Consider the following 24,324-nt stretch of genomic DNA (forward strand, 5'->3'; position numbering starts at 1 on the left):
ATTTCCTTGTGCCGCTAGGAAAAAGTTATCATTGAAAATTCGCTTTTTTTACAAATGGCATCACTACTTCGTTGTGAATTTAAGAGAACCATTATAATAAGTTACAATATTGGTTGTGCAGATTCGGATATTTCAATAAAATGCAATTTTGCGTGGCAGGAAATCAGGTACTTTGCGAATAACTCTTGCATTTTAACTAATTAATTTTGCACTAATAATTTAAGTGTGACTCTTTCCAAGAGGGATCCTTTTGGGGCATCAAAGGCCGATGCAACTGATTGTACAACAAGAACCTACCAGGCAGAATAACTCGTAAAGTTCCTCTGTTGAAATAAGCAAATTTTTGAAGGAAGAAAAGTATTGCTCAATAGCACAAGTCATGGTGTGAACCAGAGGGTATGAAAAAATGGTATAACATACTTTGGAGCGATGAAACAATGTTTATTAAAAATAATTTTTTTGGAAATAATGCTGGGCAAAATATGTCATGAGACTTCCCACCGCGATTCACAAAAAAAGTCAAGCACGGTGGCGACAAAATAATGATTTGGGGATGCTTCTCTTGGTATGGAGTAGGATCTATGCACCCCATAACCAAAAAAAATTGCCAAATTGATTTACAAGGACATACTTCAAGAAGTGCTGCTACCATTTGATAAGTAGAATATGCCACTCTATGCAATATAATGACCCAAAAAGATTACTCAATGTTAGTACGTGAATGGTTTTTACAAAATAATGTTCAAGTGATAGATTGGCCAAGCCAGTCACCCGATCAAAACCGCATTAAAAACCTTTGGGGAGATTTAAACAAGCGAATTGGGAAGAAAATCTTTGACAAATCCAAAAAGTCAAAATACAAGAAGTCATTGGGAATCATGATAATTAAACTTCTATCATTTGAACAGCATTTTTAATAAAATCAATTCTTTTTTTATCGCAACTGTTTTTATTTTGTACCTATTTTAAGGCCATAGCCGAAGGCCATAGTAGCCACTGCTTTAGCTCTTTAAGTGGAATAGTTATTTATAATTGTTACTCGTTTAATAAATAAAAAAAAAAAAAAAATATTTTAAGGGGTTAATCAGAATTTAAAAAAAAATTGGATTTTTCCGCATTTGAATCTGAAAAATGTTTCCTGATGTTGCAATATTGTTAGGAGTAATTTTCAAAAAAAAAAAAAAAAGGCACTACATAGATTATCTATTAATAAAACTAATTTCTCTTGCCCGATTGATTTTAGATGAATCTCCAAGGACTTGTCATGATCACAGCAAGGAACTTCTGGAGAAACGGACTCCACACAACAAACAGCGATAACTTTTACGATTATTAATTTTTTTTTTTTTTTCAAATTTTGCTAAAGTCAAGTCGAAACATTATGTATTAATGCTTTGTTTTTATTTTTGTAAAATAAAGCAATTGACTAGCAAAAAATATTATTGAAAATCATAATTTTTACGGGTCTCTGACTACACATAACCCCTTAATGACCACATGACGTGTTTAAAAAACTCGCATTTTCCGTATGAACGTTGCAAATAGGCAACCCCTATTTTAATGACCACATGTGTATGTGGCTAAATCGACAAGTGCGCGGGTACAAAAATTACGTCTTTAGCAGCCAATATTCATAATTAAAAAAATCACATATCAAGATGTGACGGACCTTACAAATCTAGTTTCAAGCACTATTATTTTTGTGAACTATGGTCCTTTAATTGATTTAAAATATTAACATACCATTTCCTTTACGGGCAGAAACAAATTTGCCGGCCTCGGCACATTCCCTCATGAAATTTGATGAAAGAAACAAATACGAGTACTTAAATCGTTGGTGTGGGAAATACAAAACAATGCTTAAAGTGGCAATTCAGTGCTTTCCCAATAAGAGCAAAACCTATTGACCGACCTCCACACGAAGCTGACTATAAACACTGCTCCAACGACATCAAAAACCGACAACAAGCCGACGTATCCGTCAAGTGGAAACCACTGTAGGGATCAAATAGAGCATGTGTGTGCATGTATGCACTTGTAGGCACAAGTTCCGCATATTACTACATACAACAAATGTGGAAGTTTTTTAATTGAATTAAGAAGACATAAAGAAGAAAATACGAAACCTCTGAAAGTGGAGGAGAAGGAATAAAGCATAGACTCTGTGCGTATATATTACATAGTTACTCATAATTTTCTGTTGGCTTTCTTGTGTTTGTCAATTTATTTATATTTTTTCTTTCGTTGCTTGCTTTGCCCGGGTGCAATGTCCACTGGGTTCTACAAAACTCATATACAACATTAAACTGCAACGGATGAAATGTTTAACGATACACCTTGGATAATTGGCTTATGAATGTTGCTGAGAATGTTGTGGATAATAAGAAATATTACTACGTTCAAGCTAAAACACATACTTATGGTATATGCCTCCTGTCGATGAGAATACTTAGCAATAACTAGAGGTTCTGTAAATACAAAAATATCCGAGCAACGATACAGAATTAAAAAACAAAAATTAAAATTGCAAAATTCGTTTGGAAATACGCTTCTATGAAAGTAGGCAACAAATTAAGCTTTATAAGTCATCTACTTCATTCTACATTAAATAAAAGCGAGTCATTCTTTCTATGGCTATTCGTAGACACCGGAACTGGGTCACCGAACATCGCGCGCAACTTTCAAAATTTCATCCAACGGTGAGACTTAGACAATTGACTCATACTTGAAGTGTCAAAAATGTACAAACATTTTTAAAAAGTACTAAAGTCTGACTTCAGCTTACAAAAAAACAAAAAACCCACATACTCGCCCATACAGATATGGTACCTAAAGAATGTGCAAACGTACATACATACAAGGTGAAGTCCAAAATAAACAAGACTGAGCTAAAATAGAAACGACAGGAACTTTGTTCTGATAACTTCGAGTTTATTTATTCAAAATAGGCCCTTCTGGCCTCGATTCACTGTTTTGCGCGATTTAAAAGCTTTTCGAAAGAGGGTTTCAGGTTATTGACCGGAATGTCCTTCATGATGTCGGTACAAGACTTTTCGATGGCCTATACCGACGACCTATTCCGAATAGATAAAAGTCACAGGGAGCCATATCAGGCGAATACGGTGAGTGATTGATGGTTAAAATGCGATTTCTAGTCAAAAAATCAGTCACAAGAGTGGATGGATGAGATGTTGCATTATTATGCAATAAGCGTCAGCTTCCTCCATCGTGGTATTCAGGGCGAATTCGACGAATGCGATGCAACAAACACTTCAAACGCCAAGATAGAAAATTGCATTGACGGTTTGGCCCGTTGGCACGAACTTCTTGTGGGCAATTCCCTTGGAATCGTAAAAACAAATGACCATCGACTTGATTTTTGACTTCTCCAAACGATTTTTGGGTGGTGACTCGTCTGGGGCCTTCCATTCGGAAGGCTGACGCTTAGTTTCAGGCTCATGCTGGAAATACCACCTATCATCGCCAGTTACAATGTTGTAAAGGAAGTTCTCGTCTTTTCTCGCCTTATATTTCTTAATGAGGTCTTTCGAATGTTGAATTCTGATCAGTTTTTGGTCCTCAGTTAACTTGTGCGGAACGAAACGTGCCCAGAGCTTTCGTAAGCCCAAATGATCAGTTAAAATTCCATAAATCCATTTTTTAGAGATACTCAACTCCGATTCCATGGATTTCAACGATGATTTCGGTCCATTCTTTATAAATTTACGAACAATTTCGATGAAGTTTTCGATGAGTACTGATTTTGGGCGGCCCGTACGTTCATTGTCATTTATGTCCTCACAACCATCTCTGAAACGATTTACTCGTTTCATGAACTCTGGCACGAGATAGACAATCATCGTCAAAAACCCACGCCCATGAATTCAAATGTGTAAACGTTTTACCGATTTTAAAACAAAATTTGATATTAGCTGTTTGTTTGAAACTCATTTTTGTACCGATGACACAAATATACTGACACTTTAGACGCTTCCGCTGAACCGAATGTCACCAAGCTTTCACTGGAAGTCAGCTAGAGACGTTACTTCCAACGCACTAACTCATTAAAAAGTTGGCGCTTGTTTATTTTGGACTTCACCTTGTATATACGTACACACCCTGCAGTAAAAATTGAGTTTGGATTCACGTGAATTGGCCAGTAAAATTTGAATTACATTTTTGAACTGCCGAATGCCGCCGTTCCTCGCCGTTCGGACGAGTTTCTCTAATTTGATTTCCAACAGATAGAGGACCCTGCTCGCAGGTTTACCATTACCCGCCGTAGGCCGACCGTTATAAGGAATAACTGTTTCTCTTATTTGATGTTTCGCATCTACAGTGGGAATCGAACTCAAGACGGCATTTGCCAGACCACGGCGACTGGACAATAAATGTATACTCAAACATTGGAGGTATACAACTTTTCTGCCACTCGACAAGAGCAAAGTGTATGTGAATTTTTCTCTTTTTTTGTTTTTATACAAAATATAATGTGACCTGTGAGTGAGTATCTAATTAGAACTCACTAAAAACTATATACATACATACATATCTCAAAATGGATCCAAAGTATGGCAATTAGTTCTGCGCTTGTCTGGAAATAACTCAATTCACTGTCGAGTCTTTAAGCTCTTGCAGTACATAATAAAAGCAAATATTCAAAGCAAGTAGACATAAGTGGTACCGCTTAAAGCGTAGGTGGGCTCCATTTGATCTCCTGTGCCGCCATGCAATTTTTTTTATTCTAACTGTATGCAGTGGCTTGTGAATATACGGTGACACATTTGTGAATAAATATATAAAATGTGAAAGTGCCGATAAATTATTTATGTATTTTATTATTATTGAATTAAATTATGTACCATTAATAATTTACTTCATTTGTCATTTTATTTTCATTGCCTACACCTTTTGAAAGGTAGTTTGGTTGCTTGAGGTGCTGTCTGAGTGACACATTCCAGACTCAATTAGCACAAAAGGTGCCATTTTGGTACACAATCATCTTGATTTGACAATAAATCTGCCTATGTCTGCTATTTAATTTCCTGCAATTTCTTCCATTAGTTGTTCATTGAGAATTCCCCCAGAGATAGTACGGGCTAAACTTTCCATTACTACCACAATGTAGTTGGATGATGGGCGGAGGGGAGGAGGCAGTTCACCGAGAATTTTTACTCCAAATTTTCACTATTTATGAAAACATTGTTTTGTCGAAAGCCAAAGGTCGATTTCACTCATTTTAAAAACCACAAAAGTTCGATCGAAATTCACTTTCTGGGTTTTCCAGTGAAACGGTGCCACTTCTTTACTTATACTTAAGGTATATTAGCATTTAGGCAAGGTGTTATAATTCATATTAGGTAAAAAAATTATATTTTACACTTTGAAAAAAGACTCTTCATCGCTAAAAAAAATAAAAAGTTGGCGCCGCCGCCCGCGTGAGGACATTAATGGCGTCGGTCTTCGGCCCACGAACACGCTTAGGATCATATCCCTCAATCAATATGTAGAATTCGCCTTTCTACTATAAATCTATACTAATATTACAAAGAGGAAAACTTTGTTTGTTTGTTTGGTTGTAATGAATAGGCTCAAAAACTACTGGACCGATTTTAAAAATTCGTTCACCATTCGAAAGCTACATCATCCACGAGTAACATGGATTATATTTTATTTTGGAAATAGGGCTCGAGATATAGGTCTAAACGTGGACTCGGGTAACCTTCGGATGTGTATGTACAATATGGGTATCAAATGGAAGTTGTTGGTGAATGCTTTAGTCCAGAGTATTTTTCATGCCGCTCCGTGACTAGGGTCTCGAGATAGAGACCAAAACGTGGACCCTAGAATGTGTTTGTACAATATGGATATCAAATTGAAGCTGTTGGTGAATGCTTTAGTACAGAGTATTTTTCATGCCGCTCCGTGACTGGGGTCTCGAGATATAGGTCAAAACGTGGACCCGGGTAACCTTTGGTTGTGTATGTACAATATGGGTATCAAATGAAAGCTGTTGATAAGTGCTTTAATACGGGGTAATTCATACCTATTGATGACTAGGGTCTGGAAATATTTGCCAAAACGTGGACCCGCCGTGTCTTTGCACCGAATTAAACCAAACTTACACACATTGTTAAGAAGGTATTGAAGATGGTTTCCGTATAGTTTAGATACCTATTGGTAGATAGGGTCTCGAGATATAGGTCAAAACGTGGACCTGGGTAATCTTCGGATGTGTATGTACAATATGGGTATCAAATGGAAGCTGTTGGTGAATGCTTTAGTTCAGAATATTTCCATCCGCTCCGTGACTAGGGTCTCGAGATAGAGACCAAAACGTGGACCCTAGAATGTGTTTGTACAATATGAATATCAAATGAAAGCTGTTCATAAGTGCTTTAATACGGGGTAATTTTCATACCTATTGATGACTAGGGTCTCGAAATATATGCCAAAACGTGGACCCGCCGTGTCTTTGAACCGAATTAAACCAAACTTACGCACATTGTTAAGTAAGTATTGAAAATGGGTTTCGTAAAGTTTGGTTGTAATTCGGAGCACTGGCAACGGGTACAGCGTTCTTTTGAACCAGCCATAATGTCGCTTACTTTTTTAACGCTTCGGGCGGAACTGAACTGTCAAATTGACAGTGTGAGTTACAATTTGTCAATATTTCTTTCTGATTTGGATGCCATAAGGAAAAAACGTAAGTGCAACATGTAAAAATTGTTTGTGAATTTTTTTGGAGTGGATTTTGGAACAGTGAATAATTTCTTACGAAATTTGAGAATTTAATGTGAAATCCGAATGAAATTATGTGTTCGTGGAAAAAAATTTTTTTTTCGTTTTTTTTTTTGAAAAATATAAATGGATAATGGTTAAAAAAGCTCCAATGCTTAATAAAACATATAAATTGAAACGAAAAATTCATGGATGATCAGGAAAAAAGACGATTGTTTATTCATACGCGTTGATTTGAAATTTAAAAACAATCTTCTTTTTTCCTGATTTTCAATTTATATTTTATATTTACTCAAATTTGCCGCCAATATTACTTAATGAAGTAAATATTAACTTTGATGACATAGTAACTAACCTGGGTTTCTGAATAAATTCAAGACTATCATGCGTTGACCATATAAACTTTGTTGTAAACAAGGTATATAATATTCTTAGAAAACTATATTGTACTGCCTACTTACTGCCACGGCAAACTAAATTAAAACTTGTTAGATCACTCATTGTTCCTCATGTATCATACGCTGAATTAGTATATTGCAGGCTTGATAATAATTCGAAGCAAAAATTGCAAATCGCTTTAAATAATGCAGCGCGTTTCGTGTTTGAAAAAAGGAAATATGACCATATATCTATCTACTCAAAACAGATTCTCGATCATAACCTCGACTCGTATCTCAAAATACGCTCTGTTTTGTTCCTGCATAAACTAATATACACACAAAAACCATTGTACCTGTATAAAAACATTAAACAATGCCAGTGCACCCGAACATTGAATCTAATTGTTCCGACTTACACTTACTTGGAATCAGAACGCATGTTCTTTGTCAGTGCCATTAAACTATGGAATTCTATACCAACTATATTACAATAAAGCTTATAAAACAAGCAAGGTGTTTTAAAACTGCAGTTTCTAATTATTATACTTCTAACCTTTAATACCCCTTTCCTTCTCCCATTCCCACCATCTTTCTCTTCTTCTCACTTACTACTCTAAGTTTTAGTCTATAAGTTTAATAGTTAAAATAGTTTTAAATCTAAGTAGAATTTCTATGTATACCATCCTCGTATTCTAGAATTATAAGAAGATGTACTACCACAAGACTCTGTCTTACTATGTACAAAACAAATCAAATAAATTGAAATTGAAAATTGAAAACAAATAGAAAAACAAAAAATATTGTTTATGCCAAAGCGCTTGAATAAAGAATAAAGAAATAAATAATATGAAAATCATATATTTTCTGTTCTAAACCATATCTATTCTATTTTAGTGTGCCCAGCGAAGGGGGCCGGGTTTGCTAGTAGTATATAAAAATCGTCGTAATAAAATACGAATTATTAACATCAAAGGTTCAACTAATAAAGAGTGTTTATAAGTGAATATTTTTCCTTTTCGGTGTTTGTATTTTTTTTAAGCTCATGCAAAAAAAAAAGCATTTTTACGTTTAATAATAAAGTACTATATATCAAAATGGAGGAGGAGTATTCTGCAATGAGCTCCCCATCAGACCCAAATTCAGGTTACCGGATCACTGCAGTGTGTTCCAAACAGAGGTAGCCGTAATCAAAGCAGCAGCTGATTGGCTACTCACTTGCGTCATAACTGTTAAGAAAGAAATATTTACTCCGATAGCCAAGCGGCAATTAGGGCTTGGGGCTCAATTGTGGTGCATTCGAAACTGGTCAGGGAATGCCTGATTTCACTTTCGATTGCATCCGAATTCTTTGACATAAGACTACCTGGACATAGTGACATTGTGGGAAACTGCGAAGCGGACGAGCTGCAAGACAAGGACCTTGAAAACCTGCGCGCTACTCCTGGAACGATAGGCTTCGCGTCAACTCAGCGAGCGCTGGGCAAGCACATCAACTTGTAAGGTCGCGAAATCCTTCTGGCCACGTGTGGATCGGAGGCATTCGAGGAATATTCTGAGGATGACATAATCTCAGCTCTCATATTTCGTGGGGCTCCTCACGGGGCACTATCCGCGAGGTATACATGCCGTGAGACTCGGAACAAAAAGTTTCCTGGCCTACCGTTAGATGAGCTAGACGAAAACGACCGGTGACCACACCGCACTGACATGGTTTAGTAAACTGTTACAACAACAACAAAACTACTTGAGAATTAAATCTGCTTATTAACCGTTAGGCAGTAAATTGCTGAATTCTAATACAATATTTAAACTATTTTAATACTTATTCCCTCCCTTAGTTTAATACATTTTTTATTAAAAATTAAAAAAAATCATAATTGTTTTATGTAAAAGCAAAACCTGGCAGTGTCGTATAATGTTTGTTTTTGTCAAAAGCTCTCATATCTATGTATGTAATTCATGTATGTATAAAAAGGAGTGTTCACGCACAAATGTATGTATGTATGTAGATGCAACACCGTGCACGTTTTCAAGAAGTGGGTAGATACTCGAGGTATAAACTCTTTCGATGTTTACTTCAGACTTAGAGTCGATAATAATTTAAAAGAAAGCTATACAGAAAACAACACAAAAAAAGCAATAATTCAACAGCACATCAATTTTAAAAAGCGATTAACTCTGTTACTTTGCGGTTTTCTTTTTTTTGCCGGCATTTATGACTTATTGGTATTCGAGAAAACATTCCATACGCACATTTAAGAGTTAAATTTAATTGCACATAAACATATGAAACAACTCCATAGCCACGACCGGAACAGTCGAACACAACAGCAACGAGTAGGTACAAGAAAAAAAAACGGAAATGCCGAAACAGCCGGAGACAATACAATTTAATACGCAATTACTTAGCACACGTACGTCACAACGCTTTCAAATGCTTATAATTCCAACACTAGCCATCCTACCTTCTGCCTCAACGTTTGGCAGGTGTTGGCCACCAATTTAAAAGGCACACATCGACCTGAGTTCATTAACTAAAACTTAATAGTCTTTAATATATTGCACAGGCACGAAAGATGCACAATTTTCCCATATGCAAGCGAATTAAAAACTTTTAGCCATACTAATGGTTTGTATGTATATTGTTAATAGTTTGTAGGTTTTGTATAAAAATTTCATTGATTATATATATATATATTTATTTTTTAATATTTTGTGCTTTAAATCGTCCGTAGCAGAAGAAAACTTTGTGGCTTCACTGCCGCACTCTATACTAAACTCAAGGCGAACTTTGTGAAAAAAGTCTGACGGAAAAATCAATATGTTTTTCCACCACCCCTTTAAAATAACAATTCCAGGCAGAAGTTCTTGCCGTCGCATAGAAATAAATATATTTATGTATGTACACATACTACTCAGCTGCAGACCGTAGCAGAACAGTTTCTATCAAAAAAGTGGTATTATTGCCTAACGAAGTGCTGCTCTCACCGTGTCGTATTCTTTAAACGCATGTCCAAAGAACGTGAATGAGAGTATGAAAGAGCAAATAGATTTAGGGTGACTAACTAGGCAGCGATGCCGTTTAAAAAGAAATTGTATCTCGCTGATTATTCCAAATTGAGTTAATTTTAATTTTTCAAATTAATTGTCTTTTCATTAGAAACGACATTTTTGGCAAATATAACTCACGCAAAAAACACTTAAAAAAATGTAATTAATTTAAACAACCTTACGGAACATCTTTATAGGTGAAGGTTTTTAATAGCAACTATCAAGAGTCGGCCATCGCGTGTTTAAAAGCGCTACCTCCAATTTTGGTCGTCGTAATCGTCAAATTATGCCTCGATTCTCAGTTTAGTGTGCAAGTCGGAAACCACATTTCTTTTTGAGAATTACACCGCTGCCGGGGAAAAACGCAGTCAACTATTCTTAGTCACTCTAAACCCATATCGGTAGATTCAAAAACAAACTTACATACATACCTATATGTACATTCTCAAATCAAGCTCATCTTCAGCACCAATGCGCACTTCCGACTAAATGGTTTTGCCAACGAGCAAAATATGCATGATATGTCAAGTGGACGCGAAGTAGCCGACATGTATTTCAAGGCAATCTACACACTTAAATCAGACCGGTGAAATTATTAAACATGACTTCTTTATTCTGACAGCAAACAAAATACAATCTTCAGTTGATAAGAGGCTTCGATATACGCGTAACTTTAAAAAATTGCCCCTTCCATCCGCCCACTCGGTCGTTCGGTTAACGGACATACGCTTATTTTAGGTTCCCACAACAGTTAATTCAACATTACCGGAAAGACCCGGATTTTTATCCGACCAAGGACTGTCATTTTGGCAGCGTTCCCTAACAATGTATGGGAACTTGTTATGCTGTTACAACAACAACATGTATTGTAACTTAATGAAACTTGATGAAAATGTATCTCAATTGAAATACTTGTGAATACCAACAAATATATATACTTATATACAAACATACTTAGATGTTTAGGCAATTCAGTAATAAAGAGAGATAGGAAGAGAGAGAGGCACTAGGCAAATGCGGCAAACAGCCATCTATTTGCCAATAGCTCTCAGCAACTTTATTTCTCTCCAAGCTTCATTTTGCCCATTTTATAGAACAATTTTTTTTCTATGTTTGTTTTTGTTTGCTAAACTCAAAAACGACCCCTGTGAACTTGTTTAATAAGTAATAAACAACTTGAACGGCAGTCTTTTACAAAATGTGTAAACAACAAAAGAGTTGGCGTAAAGGCCGGTGTAAGACATACATAGTAAGTGTCAAATACTACCAGCTGTTTTACAACAACGAGTGTGTGCGAATGAGCAATGCACGAGTATACGCAAAATCAGTATGATTCGGTTGGGAGGATGTTCTAATGCTAAGAAACACCTAACTTTTTACTTCACCAATGCCTTTAGTTTTCTCATTGGGGATAAGAAATACAAACGTTATATGTAGATAGAATGCCTTCATTAATGTCACAATTTCAAAGAGTTTCATCCTTTCAACGCAACATTTCGCAAAAAATAATACTGAAACAAAAACAGAAGCAAACAAAATGGTGTCCACATTTTAACTTGTCACAAAATTATTCAAAGGTTCATTCGAAGTAGAATATTTTCGAATTCTTAAAGTAAAAATTAATAAATACTTAAAATATAAGGAAAATAAAAACTTTGTGCAGTTGTTACTATTTTTGGTATTTACTTACTTTCATTAAGAGGACTCAAAGGTGTCAATTCGCAATTCTTTGTGACATTATAACGGGAACTGCTTTGACGTTTCTCCTTCTTAACGATTGGCGTTGTTGATAAATTTAAGCCTTTGGTAATTGGTGTAGGTGGTGGGGCATCTCGTGGTGGTGTGCTTTTATTATCCTTATTAGCCTGCAAAATACAACCAAAACCAAACGAATTTTAATAAAATTCACTCTATTGGGAAACTAAGGGCACGGCACTACAACAAATATGTTATGAATAGGCTAAAACAAAAGTAAGCAGAAATAAAAGCATGCGCAGTTGGTAATGATATTACTACATGAAGAGAGTTGCCAGAAGGTAGCGGCGACGAACAGTTTTGCCAGCGGCAAACAACAGGGCTGCTACAGGAGTCTGAGCCGGAAATCTACGAGCGAGCAACTACCGTCTAATTAGGCATTGCATTTGTGAAGGGCGAAGGACTTCTCAATTTATGTCTTATGTCTTTACCTTAGTTCTTGCAAATCCTTGCCTCTTAAGCTTAGCTGCCTGTGAGATTTTAGAGAATATTAAAAAGTGTTTGCGGGATATTTGAGACAAACAAAAAACATAATTTAAGAATATTGAAACACAAAACAAAAATGGGATAATTAAAACGTTATTAAAAGTAGTATAAAAATATTTTAAATTATAAGATTTTGAACAAAATTTGTAGTAAAGATACTTATTGACTAAAGTCTTGTTAAAGTATGCAGAATCCAGCCGTTATTTCTCAATTCACTACTCGTTTGGCTATGGAATCATTTTTCATCAAACCAGTTACTATCTCTGAGAATATTGTAGTCAACCACCCAACCGGAGCCGATACACTCACATCTCCGCTGTAAGATTGTCGTCTTTGTTCGTGAAGAAGACGAAAAGCTTTGTCGAGATACTCGGTTGTTGCATTATATGCAAAAATCCAGTATGTCAACAACACTCAAAAATCTCTCCATAAATAAATATCCTTTCATATTTTACCAAAAATTTCATTGCAATAAACTTTTTTCTTCCACCTTCTTCGAAATGTGTCAAAATAAAGAACAAAAAAAAAATTGTTTTTCACAAACCAAAATTAAAAATATATATATTATGTATCTGCGATACTTAAAAGTGAATTATAAATGTGACGCATTTGCCACATATTTTCATACAAATGCATAAAAATGGGGTCCAGCCAGACCAGACGCGAGGTGCCTAACCGAAGATGTAACGTTTTTAAATCCTTTTTTTCGTCCTGTACGAGGATCCTTTCTAAAAGGTTATATCAATAAATCGATAGAAAATTTTATTTATTTTAGTTTTAAAAGTTTACATAATAATAAAATTATAAGTAAACTCAAGCAAACGCAGCGCTAGCAGCAGAGGCTTTCGGCTTCAGAGGCATCTTTTAAAAGTAGAAGAGGATCCGTGTTGCTGAAGTGGTGACGCCTTTGAGAAGCAAGTTCTGGGCAGGATACCAGTAGATGATGCACACTGACTGTACCTTGTCAGAAGGGGCAGGTGTTGGATGTATTACCCTATAATAGGTGTACGCTAGTAATTATGGTGTGCCCAATACGGAGTCGTGTGTATGGCGAAGTGTGGTTGGTGAGTAGCGATGATGGATAGGCAGGTTTTGTACGTTTGGGGTTAATATTCGAGTAATGTTGTTTAAAATACGACCATTCACGAAGTAACTTAGTTTGCCTCTATTCATGAATAAGTCGGTATATGTCGCTGGGTAGGATGACTTCTGATGTGACTGTTGGTGTAATGGAAATGGCCTTGGCAATTGTATCTGCCAGTGTGTTACCCTGGATGTCGATGTCGATGATTTTGCTTGATTTTTTATGGTTTTGGATGGCTTGGAAGCGGGACAAACTGTCGATAGAAAATTAAATTTTAGGAAGCTACCGGGAAGCTGAAGTCGTAAGCTATAATAGAAATATGTTAAATTTAGCCCAAAGTCGAAAAAGTCTGGCTAGACCTGGGTGCTCAACAAAGGGTTAAGTTAGGTAAGCCAGATTAGACTTAAAAATCGTTAACTTGATGGCAAAGAAGACCATTGTAGTGGCTAGGAAAGATGTTCCAGTCCCACCCTTTATTTTCTTAAATCATCAAGATCTTTTGGCGAATTGAAAAAACCGCTTTCAGTTCCCCAGAAATCTGAGCCGCACGTTTCGAAAAGCCAAGACCACCCACTGGTACTTTAACACTCTTCTCAATTTATGAAAACAGAGGACCCAGCGTAGCATATGTAATGGGAAAAGAAATCTCCAAGTCTCGTAAAAAGTTCGAATATGCTAGAGTAGATTTTTGCTTTACATGACCTATAAAAGATTATTTATTATTTTTTATATTATTTTATTATTCTAAAAATATTTTAATTTTCATATGAATTAAATTTCTTTATATGTACACTACACCAAGCCAATAAATGCCAAAAATAATGACACCTTGCCGCAAGTCAATCACTTAATAGAAAAGACCAAAGCAAGCGTTTTTTGATAGCTTAAATTCGCGCATTTTTGTTTTTTTGGAAAACATCAAATTTCGATACAAAAATCAATTTTCAAATAAGCTGAGCAACCGTCAAACATCTCTTTTAGCTGAGAGTAAAAAATGTAGGGTCAGAGAGACTCATTTCTGAAATAAACGAAATACATTTTGTCATTGGGATATAGTAAAGATTGCTTAGTATTGCAATTGAGTCTCGCAAGATTAAGATAATACCGCTGATTTGTTAAATACGAATATGTACATTTGTGCGCACATAATTAAGACACTTTATCGTTTTACTTATCTTATTCGTCATATGGAAGAAAATGCTGAACATCGTACGTAAACAAAAAAAAAACATTCAAAAATCTACACAATTTTAAGTGACTTCAAACCTGCACTTTATTTTACTAAAGTTGATCGAGTTATAAAACCGCTATCCAGAAGATTTCCAAAGAGTTTGATTATTTTTTTTTTTTTTAATTTTCATGACAATTTTCTGAACTCATTAAGGTATTGTGAATTTTGTACAAATTTCGGAACTTTGATTTACCTCCTAGGTTTGTTAACTATATTTTTATAAAAAATTAACAGAAAAAATTTAGCATGAAAAATATTGCGAGTATTATAAAAAGATAAAGTGACTTAATCATGTGAGCACCAGTGTATGCATGAAGCATGTACATACATATTAGGCTACATTGCCATTCTACTCCAAGTTTGGCCAAATGCGTGTCTTCGTTACACATAAATATTTTACATTCTTACCTATTTATGCACGTACATACTTACTTATAGAAATATACCGTGTATGTATGTATGTTTTATTAGTTTACCTCATTGCTTGGGAGATACTCGCGATAATGGCAGATACACCTTTTTCGCACTCAAAATTCAAAAGCGTGCGTTCAGCAGGTGAGTTGATGGCGACAATTGAATTAATTAGGATATGAATAGAGGGTGGGTCATAGGACGAATTCTATTTTAAAGTTCTATAAAAAACACCTTCTATATTTTTCAACGAGTTTTGCTCTATTTCTATATATATATATAATTTCATTCAAATGGCCACCTCTGTTTGTCCCGCAGTAAGGGGTTATATACAGTTAGAACTTTCAAAAAAAATCGATTTTTTTTCATTTTTTTTTTCTTAATGCACATATATTTAAGAATACACACAGAAAACTTAATATAGTTCCGGTGAATATTTTCGAAGTTACACGCAAATTTGAAAAGGCGGTTCAGAGTGCTTGAAAGACAAGGCCAGAGCGGCAGCGCGTTTTTCTCAAAATGTTGTTTTTAAAGTCGGTGGCCAACATTACTCGAAAACGGCTGAACCGATTAGTCTCAAATTTTAACACGAGCTTCTTAAATATAAATATATTTTTATAAACAACAAGCTTTAATCCGCAGCCCCGCTCGCGTAGGAGTAGTTTTGAGGGATTTATATAATATATATATTATTATATATAATTGGCGCGTACACCCTTTTTGGGTGTTTGGCCGAGCTGCTCCTCCTATTTGTGGTGTCCGTCTTAATGTTGTTCCACAAATGGAGGGACCTCCAGGGATTGAGGGACTTAGGATATGTATATAAAAGAATTACAAACAATAATTTCATAGAAAATAATTTTTTATTAATAACCATAATATTACAACACCCGGCATCTGTTGCTATGCCTCGTTGAAAAAATCAAAACAACCAATCAGAAAAATATCAAGCAAAATTATTTTTATTAATTTTCTATCTCAAACCGTTTTTGAACTTTGCATTTGGGTCATAGTTGAACAGCTTATGCGGATTATGAAGTCTAGAGTGTGCTATAAATAATGGGAAATAGGAAAAACTAAGATTTTCTAAATTAAATTTAAGCAAATATTCGATTATTAGTGACGAATAAGAGCGCGGCCTGGGGGCTGTGGGAAGGGAGTTCCATCATAAAAACATACCTATAACCTTTATCGGGTGAAAATATGAATGTACAGGGTGGCTGATGAATTTTGCTACATTAAGAAACTCAAATAACTTTTTTTTTAGTGTATGGAATTCATTTATTTTTTTTCAAGTTGAAGGTCATTAAATTTTATTAAATGTAGCTTAACTAGTTTTAAAAATAATTGAATTTAAATGTCCCCCATGCTCGTTGACACAAGTGCGGCATCTTAGTAAAAAGTTGTTCATTGCTGCTTTGAGAGTTGCGACAGGAATAGCCGCAATTGTTGCCCGAATGGATTGTTTTAGTTCATCCAAATTTGTTGGCTTTGTTTTATAAACTTCTTGTTTACATAAACCCCACAAGAAAAAGTCAGGTGCAGTAAGGTCAGGCGACCTGGGGGCCAACGAAATTCGGAGTTTCTTGAAATCAGTTTATTGGGAAATTTTCATCGCAACTCTGTCATAACAGTCTGGGCTATGTGAGACGTTGCCCCATCTTGTTGAAACCACACAGAGTTGAAAGGAATTCTCTTTCGGCGTAGTTCTGGATAGAAAAATTCTTTCAGAATTTTCAAATAACGGTCTCCAGTAACCGTAACGGTGTGACCATTTTCTTCAAAAAAATAAGGCCCGACAATACAGCGTGAAGAAACCGCACACCACACTGTCACGCAAAGAGGATGCAATTCCGTCTCGTGGAGTATCTGTGGGTTAGAAGTACTCCATATTCGACAATTTTGTTTGTTCACATTGCCGTTTAAATCGAAATGGGCCTCATCAGACATGAAAAGGCAGTTTAACATGTTTTGGTCTCCTTCCACCATTTGCAGGATCTTCTGGCAAAATTCCAAGCCAATCGGCAAGTCTGCTGCATTCAGTTTGTTAACCATTTGAATTTTGTAGGGAAATAAGTCTAAATCTTTGTGCATTATTGTTTGCAAAGACTGTCGGCTGACACCAAGTTGAGCAGATAAGCTTCTTGTTGAAAACCTTGGATTGCTTTGTATAGCTGCAGCTACAGCAGCGATCGTTTCCTCCGTCCGAACTGGTGGATTTCAATGATAAGGCCTTCTTGCGACTGTTCCTTGCTCAGCAAAATTATTCACCAGTCTCATTATGGTCCATCTGCTCGGGGGATCGCCGCCAAACATCCGCCTGTACTCTCTCTGTACCAAAACTACGGACTCCAGTGCGTGATAGCGACGGACTATCCAAATTCTTGTTTGCGTGTCCCAGTTATCCATTTTAATAAATTTTAAAGATCAATCTGCAAACTAAAACAAAAATGGAACAGATAACTTAAAAAGAAAAAAAGTTATTCAATTTTTTTTTGGTAGCGGCTTTCATCAGCCACCCTGTATAAAAATGTTTACGTCATTTGATATTGTCGTTTCGTAGTGATGCGCGGACAACGTACAGATATTCACCTTTATAGTATAGATGTACGGCCGAAATATTGGTCAAAAATCGATTTTTTTTTTTTGAGAAACCGTCATTTTGTCAAAAAATTGTTTTCCTTATTCCTTCGATTAATTACTAGATTTGACATTACCTTAAGGAAATCTGTTTGGTTTTTTAATTTCAGAAGATCCAGTTCAGAGATATAGTGGTCACCGCAAAACCTGTTTTTTGATAGGAGCTCCCGAATATCAGCTGTAGCTCATCTCCAAATAAATATTTTTACTACTACTAAGTCTTAAAATACAGTTAAAAGATAACATAATATGTGTACAAATTTTTAGATCAATAAATGTAAAAGTTTTCTCAGACAAATGTCTGAAAAATTCGCATTTTCTCGGCCTTCTAACTGTATATTACCCCGTAACCCAGACGTTCTATCCAATTTTGCAGAACATTTTCGAAGGTTTCTGCCTCTATTCAACCATAGCGGGAACATTGGCCCGTAGTCATGGAGAAGTAAAAACAGGTTTTAACGATTAAAAATAAACACCATTTTAACTCTGTCTTAGACAACTTAAATGCATTTTATCACAAAAAACAGAGTTTGGACTTTAAAATGAGGAGAACGTGACTTCAAAATGTTACAAAAGGATCTAAATTGATTATTTCTTGCTGACACAGGGTGAGCTAATTAAAGTTGTTATGTTTTTATAATGCAGAGTAAATTGTTCTTTTCCATATGCATAGCTCTGTTTTCTCACGTTTGAGCTAGAAACAATTTTACTAGGACTATGGGCCATTGCGTTTACATAATTAATTGAATCGTTCTTTGATTGTTGATATCACATTGATCTTTAGGATCCTCCCAAAAAGTCTAACCCCATAGTGGGCTTTTGCCTTCAATTCTGCAGTTAAGCAAGTAAACCATTTTGTTATAAGCTAAATTACTGCCAGCTCCAAAATCACAAGTGATTTAAAAAGAAACCAGCTAGTGGCCCACCCTTTTCCAAATAATTTAAAAATGACAAGCACGTCTAAAGTTGAGAGTATTTAACGTGAGCATAATCTCTAAAGCTATAAGTATGAATACAATCAATATTGTATGTATTTGTTTCTACAATTAGAAGGCATTGTAATGCAATCAAAGTTTTGAAAGTTACATATAAAGAAGTTAGTCATTTTAAGAATTTATGTCACATTAATCGAGATTGAAGTTTGTATGTTTTTATCCCACGAAACATAGCCGCAAATGAGAAATGCCGCCTTGTGAATATTTTACAACATAATTCACAAAAACTCACGATGAAGAGAATAGTGAGTTGGCGCCTATGGTTGGCTCGTAACTTTGCTCTCAGTGAATTTCATATCAGCTGATTTTCGTGACGTCACACTAGCCCAATCGGTGAACAATGTGACCAGATTACCATTTTCGTGTTGATTTACAATAGTATTTTTTTGTGTTCTCTAACTTCGGAGTTTTATTTCTTTCCTTCTGGCATTTTTCTAGCCTCTTCTAATTAAAATAAAAATTTATATGCGAATACTCATTTCGCCTTTTAAACCAGTTTTGTACCCAAATTGAATGACTTTTTTCCTCTTCCTCTCCTCCCTTCTTTTCAGCCGCAAATAAATGCCATACATAGCAACAAATCCACGCGTGCGCGGCGAAATGAGTTTCAACCGACTGTTTCGACTTGTATACTCCGTCTGTGGCCTGCTTTATTTGTGTGTGACATTTGCTCGATTTATTTAAATTTTTTCCAAGTTTGTTCTTCTTCTTCTCCTTAGAGTAGTAGAATAACTGCAGTGTTGCCTAGTTTTGGATATAAAAAAGCATTAAAATGCCCATTTAAAGAAAAAAATTGTTTTGAATTATCAAATTTTATAAGAATCAACAAATTTCCAATTGGATTAAAATCTTTTCAAAATGGAGTTTTTGAGCTTTTTTTAATTATGCAATTTTTTTTTAACTTACAAAATTATTTAATTAAAAAAGAAACAAACACCAAACCCCAAAATTTTCGCATTTTGTGTATAAAAAATCACTAAATTTATTGCGAAGAGCAAAGGGTTGGCCACACTGCACAACCGGGCTAGCGAGACGTCACGCACTCTTCACAAAAACCGAGTGTGATGTTTTCAATTATTGTATATAAATTATGCCACGTATTTTTAGATGTGCCATCTGTGTTTTTTGTTCGAATTTCCCAATAATTTACAATAAGTTATCGGATTGAGTTATTATTGATTATTTTCTCCATATGTAGTGTAAATCGAAATTGTTTAGCCCAATATTCATAGATAGGTAATGCGCTCATATTTATTATCATTTTAAATACATTTTCGTTTTTCTCTAATGTCATATTTAGCTTGATTCACAAGTCAATCTTTAGCAATACAAAATACAAATAAAATAATATATAAATCTGGAGAATTGTGTCAAATACGAGTATCTGCTTGCTCATTAATATCTCCCGTACCCAGTACTGTCGTCGTCTAAAAAAGTAGGGTTATTTAACTGAACTGGTAGAATTTCCAAGTCATGCAAGTAAGTAAGTATACATTTGTACAAATACCAAGTTACCAATAAAAACAGGCATATCACGTTTGACAAGAATAACAATAAACGTTCATTATGAAATAAACACAATCGGAGCAAACGACGAATTGTTCTTAGCGAATTTTTAGTCAAAATAAATGCACCAGGGTATTTAGGATACCCACAATTGCAGCAAATGACCACAACTTTGACTCATACAATATTTTCATATCCACAAGCGCAGGGAGAGGATGTCGTGCAATTATCAAATTTTTTGTTCGTTTTTTGGACAACTCTAATGACCGTTTAATGACTTTGGCGTTGGCTTCGTTTGTGCTTATACCATTAGTAGTGAAATGACACCATTTAATACAAGTATGTAGATTCGTCTCATGACTCGCACTCAAATTGAATTGCGAAAAACTCACCTCGCCACTATTTGGTGTCGCCGCTGCAGATGCCGCCACTGATAATGGTGAACTGGCTGTTGGTGATGAGGTGGGCGCAGATGTGCCAGCACTGCCGCTGCCCCCTGTTACAACAATCGGTATCCCCGCCCCTGACAGGGACGTTGATGACGAGGAAGATGTTGTTACTGCGGCTGTTATTATATTATTACTGTTATTCTCTTTGATACCGTTAGTTGTCGCTGCTGTTGTTTGTATATTATTATTGTTATTATTATTGTTGGCAGCAGCGTCTGTCGGACTCAGTTTTAAACCCGTTGTTGAAGTCGCTGTTCCAACACCACTTGCTACTGACGGCGTCGTCACTGCTGCTACCGTTTTTGCCGTGCTATCCATAATACGTCGTCCCAGCTAGACCAGCTACTGCTGCTAATCACGATCTGTTCTTTTACGGGTATCGTGACGATGATGACGCTTTCAGAGACAAAGGTAGTATTAGCGATAGTAAAGTTAGCGACGGAGACGGCAACGATGGCGATGACGATGACGATGATGACGACGGCAACGACAACGGCAATTATTACAGTGCTGCTGTTGGCATTAAAAACTAATACAATTGTTACGATAGTAACAACGACAGCAACAACAACAACAATAACACGAACAACTCAACCGAACAACTTGCACACACACACACTTATAACTTGCAACTGAGAATGAAACGCAGCAAGTTGCACTTAAAAATGAACATAACGAAACATATCATGGCTCGACTACCGTTGTAGATACCTGAAGAGTTGCAGGAAAAAGGGAAGATGAGAGCATTTCAAAGACGTAACGAAACAAAACTATCAGCCACGATAACAAATTGCGATATTAACCGTTACAAGTATTAAATCGAAAGCTACGATAAGAAATGAACAAAGATTGCAAAATATAAACAAAATAACACATCTCGCATCTAGCGCGTAAACTAACCAAACAGGTGCGGCCGGCGAAACTATGGATTCTTGGCCACTACCGCTGTGGCCAACTCTTGTTAACAACCCGCCAGGTGGCTGGGCTGAAATTAATCGTCATGGCGGATAAATTGCAAAATGTGTATGTATGTATGGGCATACATACACATACCATATACATACAAAACAACACTCGGCCTCTTTCGACCGTCTGCAAAGCTACGCGATAATCGAAGTATGCAGCAAAGCATTACAAACGTTTCATTGATTTGCCTTTTTTGTGGTATCGAACGCAACCTACGATTGTATTTTTATTTTAGACACATGTGTAAGTATGTGTGTACATAAATATATGCTCACATATGTAACGGATGTTGCTACCTCTGTGATTTCTTACTCTTATGTTTATGAGTAGATAGTCATCTACATATGTATGCTTTTAGTATTTCTCGTTACACTCTCCGTATATGTATATATGTATAGTTGTATACATGCCTACTATTTCTATTTCTATTTACTGCTTCTCAGCTTTGATTCTTCTAAATGCTTACAAAAGTTTACAATTTGCTATCTTTTTATTCTGGGCAAAAGGTAGCTCAGCTGGGTAAAAGTAAAATATTTGGAAAAAAATGCAAACGAGAACAGAAAAATTTAATGTACATATGTATATATGTACATGTGGATCTCCTAGCTATGAATCGTTTCAGCATTCCACAATTGATGACAGGTATATAAGCCAGAATTTGCATAAGTATGCAATATATGTATTATTATTTCCGTTATTTCTTTACTAATCTTGCAAAGAATTTTAGTATTTACGAATACTACAAGTGGAGCACATAATATTTTTGATTGTGAAGATTATAAGTTTCCTTACAATATCAATTTTTCGTATTTTTGAAAAAGTTTTCATTTGATTTTTATACCAAATTATATAGTTTACCTATTTTCTAGCGAGTTTTAATAAGTTTTGCCGACTCAGCCCAGTATATTTGGGAGTAGCATGCAGGCAGTAGATCCAGGGCTACATCACTGCTGCAGAAATAAAATTTGAAAAAGACTTTCTAACAACGGTCGACCTTTGGCATTTTTCTAAGCGTATTTCTGTTCTGAAAAATCTTCTCACAAAAAACTATCTTCAAATCGCGAATGTCATAAAATTTTGGAAGCCTTCCATTTTCGAGAAAACAAAGAACAACTCACCTCAAATAATGGAGAAATATAGGCTAAACGTCCGTTGTTGTTGTTGTAGCAGTAACTACCCTGTCAGTGTAGTGTAAATCACCGGTCGTCTTCGTCTAGCTCATCTAACGGTAGGCCCAGAAAACTTGCTAGAGGGAGAGGGGTGTTAGATGAGCGAGTTTGATGGGGCATATTAAAAGCTGGTTGGGGTCGTGCGGAGTGCCTTCACATGCCGGACATATGTTTTTAGTATGTCGGGGTCAATTCTGAATAGGTAGTTAAATCCGTCATGGATATGGGTGACATTATTAATAATCTATTGGTAAAACTATTTTTACCATTGACTGGCTGGCTGCCTTTTTGTATTCAAAAGTAGTTGGCATTTTGTAAACTTAATAAGACAGCTGAAGTTTTCAAAGAAATCAAGGTAATTTAAGGGGGGGGTAAGGGATAAAAATCGATTTTTTTTTTTTGCATGTTATTGTAGTAAAACATTTCAAAAATACCGTGTTAAAATTTTAAGTCAATCCGAGCAAAACTTTTTAAGTTATAGAGCATAAAGCCGAGCCGCCTCAAACATCTGCCGAGATAACTTAAAACTTTAAACGCGGTTTTCTCGAACCTTTTTTTTTAAAGTGCGTAGTCATTGGCATTTGAAAACTACTCAACCGATCCTTTTGAAATTTTGCACACATATTTTACATATAAAAAACCTCCCGCCAACGTTTTTTTCGCCATTTTTTTTATATTAAGGTGGTTTTACACTTACAAAATGGCGGCATTTTTTCATCAAAAATCACTTTTTACTTCAAACGACTACCAAATGGCTGAAAATGATAATAAATCGTCAAAATAAACGTTGGGGGGAAGTTTAACTCATACTTTAACTAAATTATTCGATTTTTTTGATTTCAGATGATTCTACGCTGAGATATGCTGACTACTGCAAAATGTATTTTTGAAAAGACGTCTACGTAAATGTGCTCTCATTCGCTCATTTTGCAATATTTTTACATGAAAATTTTATCAAATATTCTTGAAATGTTACTTTATAATATGCAACAACTTTTAATAAACTGACTTGAACCGTTTCGCTACAATAAATTCATGAAAAAAGCGTTTTTTTTAGCGTTTATCCCTTACCCCCCCCCCTTAAAGCAAAATAGCTGTATTCTTTTGCCTCCGACCTACAAAAGAACACTAGGAAATTTAGCGTATCACATGGAAATAAACAATTTCGAGTTAATCTTACTTAAGTTGGCATAACCGGCTTGAGTTTAAAGCGCATAACAATGTTCTACCTGATTAATAGTGTTGTGAAGTAAAAAAAAAGAGACTATTGCGTATGGGTCGGTGGAAAGAACCAGGGAAGTTCTAGCTAGACATTAAACAGCTGGATGCGCACATGTATGGGGAATGTTTATGCAGCTACAACAACAACAACATGCGCACATAAGACCGAGACGCATTCATACTAGGTGCTAGCAGTAGAATAGCTGATTTGTTTTTTTTTCTTGCAATTTGGTGGTTTC

The 24,324-nt window shown here is 35.7% G+C and overlaps 1 protein-coding gene across 16 annotated transcripts in view; it reads right to left on the minus strand.

Annotated features, from left to right (window-relative positions):
* The window catches only part of LOC129240103 (serine/threonine-protein phosphatase 2A 56 kDa regulatory subunit gamma isoform), a 73,409-nt gene that overhangs the window by 42,852 nt on the left and 6,233 nt on the right, over positions 1-24,324 (minus strand). For 5 of the 16 annotated variants that reach the window (XM_054875673.1, XM_054875641.1, XM_054875717.1 and 2 more), the window contains exons 2-4: positions 20,673-21,242; positions 12,359-12,397; positions 11,863-12,037 (exon numbers count right to left, since the gene is read on the minus strand). In XM_054875673.1, the coding sequence (XP_054731648.1) occupies positions 11,863-12,037; positions 12,359-12,397; positions 20,673-21,047 (589 nt within the window). In that variant the 5' untranslated portion in view covers positions 21,048-21,242. Of the gene's footprint in view, positions 1-9,586; positions 9,741-11,862; positions 12,038-12,358; positions 12,398-20,672; positions 21,259-24,324 lie in introns of those variants that run through there. The other 11 variants (XM_054875650.1, XM_054875633.1, XM_054875701.1 and 8 more) reach the window with 6 other exon arrangements.

This window comes from Anastrepha obliqua, chromosome 1 (genome assembly GCF_027943255.1).
Source record: "Anastrepha obliqua isolate idAnaObli1 chromosome 1, idAnaObli1_1.0, whole genome shotgun sequence".
Classification (NCBI taxonomy): domain Eukaryota; kingdom Metazoa; phylum Arthropoda; class Insecta; order Diptera; family Tephritidae; genus Anastrepha; species Anastrepha obliqua.